Below are 10,506 nucleotides of genomic sequence, written 5' to 3' on the forward strand. Positions count from 1 at the left end.
ATTTAGTGTTAACTAAAGTAGGAGATAATTAAGAAAGTATAGTTTATACCCTGCTGTTATAAGGGTTATGTCCTTTAAGTATTATTTCGTGATGTGCAAATGGATACCATGTGTTTACTTTCAGATATACTCATTGGGTTATTTTTGTATTATCTGAAATAGAATACCTGCATATCTATTAATCCCATAAACTGAATTACACACACATATATGTAAGTTGAAAGGCATATAAAAATTGCGACAAACATTGAAATACTAAACATTTACTGAATAAATACATTGAATTTTATTAATTAAATTAGTTTTTTTGGAATGAACTAGAAGTGTTTTTTTTTTTTTAGTTTATGACTAATATATATTTAGTTTCTGTTTGAATAAACACACAGCACTTTCCTCCAATACATCATTGCTTTTAAATGGTTTACATGAATTCCTGAAAATTTCAGTTTTAATTCCCAGTGTTACATCAAACCAGTTGACAAACTTAATAAAATATCTATGAAAGCATTTTATTCGAATTTGAATTGAATTTTTAATTGTTTTCCATGCTCATTCTAATCTTATGTAGTGATTTCTAATACAAGCTGAAGGCTTCAAATTATGGAGGAAGGATACAGTTGGTTACACAGATCCCTAATTCATTAATGGCACTTTATTTTATTGAGCCTAGAAGGATTAAAAGCAAAGTTGTTCCTAATGGAATTTCAACTCAGATTTTTAATGGGCTATAAGTAAATAACAGAAGGCATTTTGTTTGGTGCTCTACCGGTTCTGATAAGACAACAATACTTGTTGAGTTTGGAAGAATGGAGTCTGACAGAGTCAGCAGTTTGTATTCTGTTCTCTGAGAAGCTTTGGATGGGCAAAACGCTTTTCTTTCATTAGCTACTCAATTTATTTAACAGTAAATAAATGCTATGGGGGGAGGTATTGCTTGTTGCTGGATGGGTGAATTATGTAATTGATATAAAGCTTGCAGTGCTGAGTTCAAATCCTATTTATTCCAGTAACAAAGTAATAACTGAAGTAGTAATTATTACAGTTCATAATGACAAGAATAAATTAACTCATTAGCATTTAAATCAGCCCAAATATTCCATATGCTTTTATGTTCAAACAGGGTAGATCTGGTTTCTCACACCTATTCTACAACCTCCATTCTAAAACTAAATCATGTCACTGAAATTTGAAAACTACAAGATAATACAAAATTAATTGCACACAATGTGAATAAATACACATTACATTTGACAGAATGCTTTAATAGGAAAAAAAACAAAAACATGAGAACTTTGGTTACAAAAGATATTTTCCATGTTAGCCATTAAGGAATTCTTCCTGAACTAATGTAATCACTTGACTTAATAGAAATAGCAGTCACATTTTCCTCAAACTACACTTGTACCACTTAAAAAAAAAGAAAAACAGAAACACTTAGATGATGTAGTCTATGATTAAGAAAAGATGAGAAAATTGTGGCTGGAATATTTGATCATCTGACCTGGGGCTAAATAGCAATTTACTTTCTCAGAAGCACTAGAAAACGCATGTCACAAGTTGGGATATTTCTAATTTTAAAAACATTTTCAGCTGATTTCTAACTAAAATCTTTTAGCATTTAAATTAGTCAAATGTAATGATTATTTATCCACATTATTTTCAATTCCTCATGGCTTATCTTGTAGCTTTGAGGTTCCAATGAGGTGATTGTTTATTTTTAGAATGACATTGTAGGATAGGTGTGAGAGGCTGGATCTGGTCGGTTTGAACATAAAACAGGCAGATTATTTGGGATGTATATTGCTGGTTTATATGCTAAAGAGCAACAAGAAAAAGAGAATATCAACAAAACACATTTACACTAGTTTAAAAGAATATGATAAATAGCTCAAAAAATTTTGTCAAAAGCATCAAAAATAGTTTAACCCTGTTGCTAGGGTAGTGAACGACAGAGTCAATAAAGCCCTGGACAAAATAATTCTGTGGTATTTACTTATGTCCTGTATATTCCGACCTGGGTAGACTTTACCTTTCTCCCCCCTCCCCCCATTATCAGTGAAATAGTTAAGGCAATACATTTTAGCATTTCCCTCAAAATTCTAATATTCAATTTATCCCTTTAATATTTAAAGTGACCATATCTAATCCAAATATTCTACTTCTTTTATGTTCAGACTGGCCAGATCCAACCTCTCACAACTACCCTACAATGTCATTCTACAAATAAACAATCATATCACTGAAATCTCAAAGCTATGAGATAATTCATGATTTGTTCATATCAATATGACTAAACAAGCATTACATTTGACTGAGTAGCCTAAATGATAAAGGGTTAAGCTGGCCCCCATATCCAGCCCAAATATTCTACCTGTTTTATGTTCAAACCAGCCAGATCCAACCTATCTCACCTACCCTACAATATCACTCTAAAAATAAATAATTACATCATCAAAATCTTGAATCTGCGAGACGATGCAAGATTAATTCCAAATAAATAAGCATTATATTTGGCAGAGAAACCTGAATGCTAAAGAGTTAAACTAGCCACAACCACCCAAATATCCTACCTGTTTTATACTGAAACTGGCAAGATCCAGCTTCTCACACCTACCCTGCTATGTTATTCTAAAAATAAACAATCATATCATTGAAATCTCAAAACTAGTAGGGGTGGATGCTCAGAGATTATTGCCACTAAAATAAGAATAGCCTGGGCAAAGTTCAGAAAGCTCCTACCTCTACTGGTGACAAAGGGCCCCTTGCTCAGAGTGAAAGGTAGATTGTACGATGCATGTGTGTGAACAACAATGCTTCACAGCAGTGAAACATGAACCATGACTGCTGATGTGTAATGTCAGTGTGCACACACAACAGAGTGTAAACATCCTGAGAGAAATGTTGGACATAAGAAGTATCATATGTGGCATGCAAGAGAGATGACTGTGCTGGTATAGTCATGTACTACGGATGGATGAGGAGAACTGTGTAAAGAAGTGTCAATCCCAAACAGAGGAAGGAACCCATGGTAGAGGGAGACTCAGGAAGACATGGGATGAGGTGGTGAAGCATGACCTTCGAATGTTGGGCCTCACAGTGGCAATGAAAAAAAAGACCGAGACCTCTGGAGGTGTGCTGTGACTGAGAATACCCAGCAAATAAAGTGAGTTCACAGCTGTAGCATAACCAGCCCATTTAAAAGAAAGTAAGTTGTGGCTGATGCCAGTACTGCCTGATTGGCTCCTATGCTGGTTGCATGCAATAAGCACAATTCATGTGTGGGTTGTGCCGCTTGACTGGCTCCCTCTGCCAGTGGCATGTAAAAAGCACCATTCGAATGTGGTTGATGCCAGTTCACTCCAACTGTAAAAAGCACCCGCAACACTCTTGGAGTGGTTGGCATTAGGAAGGGCATCCAGCTGTAGAAACATTGCCAGATTAGACTGGAGCCTGGTGTGGCCTCCTGGCTTGCCAGACCCCAGTCAAACTGTCCAACCCATGCCAGCATGGAAAGCAGACGTTAATCAATGATGATGATCATTTCACAAAGTAGTCTGAATGCTAAAGGGTCAAGTTAAGAATCAACTGAAAATGTTTTCAAAATTATAAAAATCAGATCTTTGGACAAGTTCTTTCCAATACTTCAGAGAGGAACTGAATGTATATACAAATAAGCCATATATCATTACATCAGATTTTTAATGTTTTACCCCTTGGTAAATAAATGAACATCAGCTACTAAATATAATTAGCAACATCGATACCTTTTTGTTGAGATTTGTGCATCAAACATTTTACAAAAATATGTAACTTATACATTTGGGGAAGGCGCATGGCTCAGTGGTTAGAGCATCGGGCTCACCGTCACAAGATAGTCAGTTCGATTCCCAGACTGGGCTGCATGTTGAGATCTTGAGCAAGACACTTTATTTCATGTTGCTCCAGTTCACTCAGTTGTAGAAATGAGTAAACTGGGGCCAAGCTGTATCGGCCCTTTCCTTTCCTTTGGATAACACTGGTGGCATGGAGAAGAGAGGGCTGGTATGCATGGGCGACAGTTGGTCCTCCATAAACAACCTTGCCTGGACTTGTACCTCAGAGGGTAACTTTCTAGGTAGTCCCATGGTCATTCATGACTGAAGGGGATCTTTACTCTTTTAAATTTTGTGAAACTTTAATTTCTCTTAAAAACACAACTAAATAAAAAAATAAGACATTTTGTTTTCCTTGTTTAACTGCAACTACTTTCTTGTAATAAATTGACTTTTGACTTTTGTAATATTTGCCTACGTGTATGATGTATTGTGGAGGTGCATGGCTTAGTGGTTAGGGTGTTGTACTCATGATTGTAAGATTGTAGTTTTGATTCCTGGACCGGGTGACGTGTGGTGTTCTTGAGCAAAACACTTCATTTCACGTCACCCCAGTACACTCATCTGGTAAAAATGAGGATTCCTGAGACAGACTGGCGTCCTGTCCAAGATGGAATATATATGCCAGAGAAACCAGAAAACCAACCCTATGCTCCTTACAGGTTAATATGGATTAACCATGCTGTATCATACCTTACATTTAAAAATATCTCCATGTATCCCTCTTCCCCCTCACAATTTCCATCACAGGTAACATTTACAAAAGCAGAAGTTAAACAAACCACGACACAAAAGACTGTCTAAAGGCCATCAACTGCTCAATGACCCACAAATATGAACAGCTCTTAACTAGAATCCTTGTAGTTGTTCCAAATGTTAGGGGTTTCTTTCACTAAGTATCCCTCTGGTTGAAACTGCATCTTTGACACAGTTAGGACTGCATGCCAATGACTGGTCCTTCTCTTCGAGGCCAGAAACTATTTCACCTGCCAGCAATCACAGGCACTCTACAAAGCTCAGATGAGGCCCTCAATCGAGCATTGCCTCCACATCTAGAACAGTGCCGCTGTTGCTGTACACACAAAACATCTTAGACCACATCCAGAAGGCTACTACTGACCAGTATAAAGCCACTCGCATATAGACTCAAGCTTCTGACCCACAGGTATGCTGTCTCCTTCTTCTGTCTTTCTGAACACAGTTATAATGGCTTCTGATCCTCAGAGATGACAGATCTCAACCCACTTCCACTCAGATACTCCCAACTTTCCTCCTTTCTTCTCATCCCCCATGCTATGTCCAATTCCACTACATCCTCTGCTAGTTATTGCACCCAGTCTTTCTTCTCCAAAACTTCCTTTCAAGTCTCTTCTTTGCTTGTGTCTCTCCAGCTGGTGTTTATTTGCAACAATTTAAGCAAATATTAATGACACCATTCTCACTGGTCTTGGAGAGGCTGTGACAGCAGCCATGGATAATTCCCCTTCTCCAACAAGTAAAAATTAAATTTTAAAAAAACTAAAATAACAAAATTATACACAACCTATCAGAACTAAGAGAGATGCTGCTCAAAGATATACCTGAGAATGAAAGATATGTTTGACTGAAAACCAACTTGCAATCCTCAATGCCAAAATTCAAAGATTGCACAGGTGCTACCTGTATACCTATCAGCATTAGGAACAAATTTCCAAAAGCTGTAAGTGATCACCGATGATGAAATGCAGACTTTACGGAATTTGGATGCCCAAACGCCTCACGTTTTTGAAAATAGAGAGAAGTGGTGGTTAGATCGTCTGCATGTTAAGCTAGGTATCCAATAAGACCATTGTTTACGAATACATCTAAGTGACATTTGTCCCATTTTCTATAACAAAACTCAACTGTCAGAATTGTTAGCGCATCAAATAAAACAGTTGCATTCATGCTTTGGGGTTCAAATACCTACGAAGTCAACTTTGCCTTTCAACTTTCTGGATTTCATAAAATAAAGTACTTTAACTACAGCACTGATGGGAAGGCGTGTCGAATTCTATAATACAACCTGCACGTGAATGGAATTATAATAAAAGACCAAAATATTATGCACAGTTGTACAATGAGACAGACAAACTACTACTTTTTTTTCTTTTTTCTTTCTTGGTTTTTGTATCTGGGACTTTGACTCGCAGTCGTAATTGTTTAGCTTGATCTAAAAGTAAACTCAAATTTATGGATCAGCTGTTAATAAACCTATTTGTTAATCAAAGCAGCTAATCTTACTCAATTGTTGTCAACTGATCGACGTTTACACAATTTGCAAATGAATGTTTTACGTTTAAAATGTAATCACGTTAGAAGCAGATTAAGATAAAAACATTATTAATGTGATAAATAATTCATTGAATTGTAAGAAGACAATTGGTGGAAGTAAATGTAACCCAATGATAATAATATATGCAATAATATGAAGTGAAGAATGATTTTCATTCTTAACCTCAGCATAGAAGTGGAGAGCTGATATCTACAAATCGCCCAAACCTTACAATAAAAACGACCCTCCTAATTATTATCTACTCGAGACATAGAAAGAGATAACAATGATAATATTCAAAGGTTAATTTAGTTCAATATCGAACAAACAATAGGCTTTCTGGTTGGCTCGTCACTATTCTACAAGTGTCATTTTAATATATTTTACTTCAACTATAAAATGAAATTAAAATTTCAGCTACTGTTCAGTAATTAGTATCATGCCAATATAACATATAGACTTTAATTGAAGAATCATGCAATTTATGAATAATAATATATTAAATTGATGTTTTTTTCAAATGAATGAATACGATGAATGAAATAATGCTCGTCTATTTTAGATTAAACATAAAAATGAAGAAAACATTGCGAAACATTTACGCAAAAAGAATGTTTTTATAATATGAAAATATTGTGGTCTTGCACATTACCTACGGTGGAATGAACAAATCTTCGATTAGTATACAGACGAAGAATAAGTGCGCAGTTCTTCGAGGTGTTGCACAACTAGATTGATTAATAAATGCCTCAAAACCCAAGAATCCAATATGTAAGTTACGAAGCGAGGAGTAACAGGGGTAAATATAAAAAAATGTTCAGGAAATGTGATTAAATTACTTCCAGCGTAAAGAAAATTAATATTCTTAAGATTCTCATTCTCGAGAATGGTAAACAACAGTTATTTCTATGCAGAGTCGGGGGTATTGATTAAGTAGAATTTATGTGTTGCTTTTTATAATAACGGTTTGGTCAATTCTAAAACGTTATAAGAGTAGGAATCTGCACATATCTGCATAGGTCTACGTCTTTGGTAAAGAATTCAAATACATTATCAGAATAAAAGTGGTATATAGAACAATCAAAGATGTTGGTGTTAGTAGTTAAGTTAAAGTTGTAGGAAATATTATGGTTCCACCAATAATGCAGCTTATTATAGAGAATGGTAACTCATTCTAGATCTGCTAAAGCGAAACATACAAACAAAAGGTAAGCGATGAAATAGTGAAATGGAATAAACTAAAACAATAACAGTATTTATTTAATTAAAGAGTTACTAATGCATTATTGCATGCAGCTGAAGGAAATTTTGATAAAATATATGAATTAGAAAATGACAAAGTTGTGACGGTGAAGAATTACCGAAAAATGGTTCAGGGAGACTAGGCACCATCACAAAACTATGACAACGGAAATATGATGATACCTGTGACATATATTTTGGATTACTGATAGAATATTGTCAGCGACATGGTGAACCTAGAATAAATTATATGGGATACTAGTAATGGTGTTTGTTATTACCTCTAAACAGTTTGGTAGCGATGGCGAAGCGTACAAAAGAAGAACAGCCACAAGCAGCAACACTGGTTGACCCCCTTCCTCTTGCTGACAGCAGTCCCATGCTACAGATCACCGCCGCAACCACCCCCAACTTTCCTACCACTTCACTGGCACCGAAGCCAGGAGCAGATAATTTATCTTGTTCGGATTTGGATTTCTCCGTTCAATTGGAAAATATTTCATGATCATTTCATGAAACAACAAGAGCCTCTGAACGGCAGTTCGAAGAGTCAGAAATAGCAGCCAAATCTTTCTCTCTCAGTCACAACCTGATACATTAGGCAAACGTACTTCTCATTATAAAATCAGATAAGATTGTCACTGCTGAAACGATTATGATCATGGGTCTGTTCGTTCAGAGCTGACCAGGGGCTAAACACCAACAACATAATAAATTTGCTTTGCACTTTAAATAATTATGTGTTTGTGAAAATAGAATCAAAAACAAAAATAAGCACTTGTATAAAATTCCTTAAATCAATTTATGAATTTACGGAATCAAATAAAGATAATTTAATAAAGTTTATTGGTGGCCGAAGGGAGACTACTCTGATCACGAGCGGAGATTGGTTTATTAATTGAGCACCAGCTTCTTAATTAACAAACCTAGCAGCGGAAATACTCTCGAGCACGCTAATGAATACATGTTGCAGTTATGACCCTGATATGAGAAAATTGCTTATTAACGGAATATAAAGGAAAACATCCGTATGAATTCAAAGTATGAGTATTCGATTATGAGTATGTCACCCTCTTTCAAATAAAGCTGTTCTTATAATTAATGTAACAGTTTGGAATGAAGATCTATTCTCAGTGATTGAATAAATATATTTCCTTGATTGCCTATTTCATTTGCTGCAAAAAATTCCATTTTAAAAAAAATCTCAACAAGAACTAGTTTTTTAGCAACTAAAATTATATTCATTGAATGAATTAACCAAACTTAAAATTTTTTTTTTAAATCCGCAATAACAAGAAAATTATGGCTTTAGACATTCTGACCTATTTGCGGAAGAATTCAAAAGACAACTCCTAGATTTACTTTATTTGAAACTTTTAGTTAGGCTGTGAAAATTATAGGGACAAAAGTGGGTGAAAATATAGAGAAAACGGTTTTCCTTCGATATGACTCAGTAGAAAACTTAATACCTTCTTTAGAATTAATTCGGTTAATTTTTCGTACAAACTACGATATAAGGTAAACATGAAAATACTTGTTACATAAAATTAATTTTAGAAGAATTGTATTTAATTATAAATAGAAATTAGCACTGTTGATTTGTTTAAGAAAGAAGTCCTCTCCATTGCTTAATTACATTTAAACAAGGCAGTGATGTATGAGCTGAGAATGATTGTTATTTTGACCTGTGAGACTAGCAGACTTGTATCTCTTTCTCTTAGTTGCTGGCTAACCAATAAACTCGTACTTTATTTTGCAATGGCTTGTTGGCACCTGAGAGATCTGCGTATATCTTTCTTCCTCAAAAACGAGTCTTATTTCGTAACCTAACATTTAGCGGGGTAAAAATCAGGATTATTTTGGTGGAACTGGAAACTAATGAGGTAAATGACAATGTAAATTTCAATGTATAAAGAGTGAAAGGAAATAAGTCACAGGAAAAAACCCTCAGGAAAAAAAAAAAGTATTACATTTTATCTAAATTCCATAAACAATATTTTAAATCTTTTACTAACAATAACGCAATTTATATAACAAGTATCTGAAAATTGCGTTTTATGCAATATCTTGAACATCACTGACAAATTATTTGAAAATCAATTACACTTTCATTCAATAATTTTGCATTTATGATTGGAAATGATTTTATGTTGCTAGAATTCATAATAGATTACTTTCTGATTTATGCTAAGTACTCAAAGAAAACTAATATTACTTTCAAACTTTGATAAAAATTCTTCGATAATTGCCATTTTGAAGTTTTCCGAGTTCATATTTTGTGTTCTCTGCGATTACCAATATATCGCTTTTCATGAAGATATATTATAGGGGCCTATTATCCTTGATGTTGCAATAGTGGGTAACCCAGCTTTCACAGTTCAAAACACGTTTTTTAAAGTAAATAAATACTTGATTATGCGATCCAGTTTGGTTTTTGCGCATGCATAAAAAAATACGGACCAGATGCATGTTCAAAGGAACTTCGATGTGACCATCCCGCCTTTCTTTAAGAAAACGTCTTCCAGATTAATATTGACATAAGGGGTCCCAACGGTGAGCAACCCTAAACCTAAAATGATGCATAACTCTTACTCCATTTCTAAACTCTGAACTTGAAACCCTAAGCAATAGCATGAGTTGTGTTCACTTTGGTACATCAAACACTTCGGTGCATTTGTAAAAACTAAAATTAACTGGACTGTCAAGCATTTGTGTTGAAATTTCTCTGTTATGGATTGATAAGATTTTGGGGTAAAAAAAACGTGCTGATCCAGCTTAATATTTTTCATTATTGATAAATTGAATTAGAGTTGGAATGGCTTACAGTTAGCAAAAGATAATCTTAATGGCATGTGTAAACACTTGTTTCATAAAGTTAAACTTAATATAATTTCTTATATTATCTTAAGTGCCGTACTTATAATATATGTGTCAAATTTGGGGTTTCCTTTGGACTAACGAAAGATAAAGCAGAAGTCAACAGGTTTTGAGCTAAAAATGCAGAATGATGAAACGAAATGACTGACTTTTACTGTTTGGGTTCCTTAACCAACAGGAGGGCCAAGCAACAAAAATCTCTCAGAAACTACATCTGCTGTC

The 10,506-nt window shown here is 34.8% G+C and overlaps 1 protein-coding gene across 4 annotated transcripts in view; it reads right to left on the reverse strand.

Annotated features, from left to right (window-relative positions):
- Positions 1–9,785, reverse strand: part of LOC115222553 (BTB/POZ domain-containing protein 6-B) — a 21,120-nt gene extending 11,335 nt beyond the window's left edge. The window contains exon 1 of one of the 4 annotated variants that reach the window (XM_036511534.1): positions 9,623–9,785. In XM_036511534.1, coding sequence (XP_036367427.1) covers positions 9,623–9,680 — 58 coding nt within the window. In that variant the 5' untranslated portion in view covers positions 9,681–9,785. Of the gene's footprint in view, positions 1–6,821; positions 6,847–7,526; positions 7,573–7,688; positions 8,056–9,622 lie in introns of those variants that run through there. The other 3 variants (XM_036511533.1, XM_036511536.1, XM_029792819.2) reach the window with 3 other exon arrangements.
- Between the last annotated feature and the right edge of the window lie 721 nt (positions 9,786–10,506).

This window comes from Octopus sinensis, linkage group LG20 (assembly GCF_006345805.1).
Source record: "Octopus sinensis linkage group LG20, ASM634580v1, whole genome shotgun sequence".
Lineage (NCBI taxonomy): Eukaryota > Metazoa > Mollusca > Cephalopoda > Octopoda > Octopodidae > Octopus > Octopus sinensis.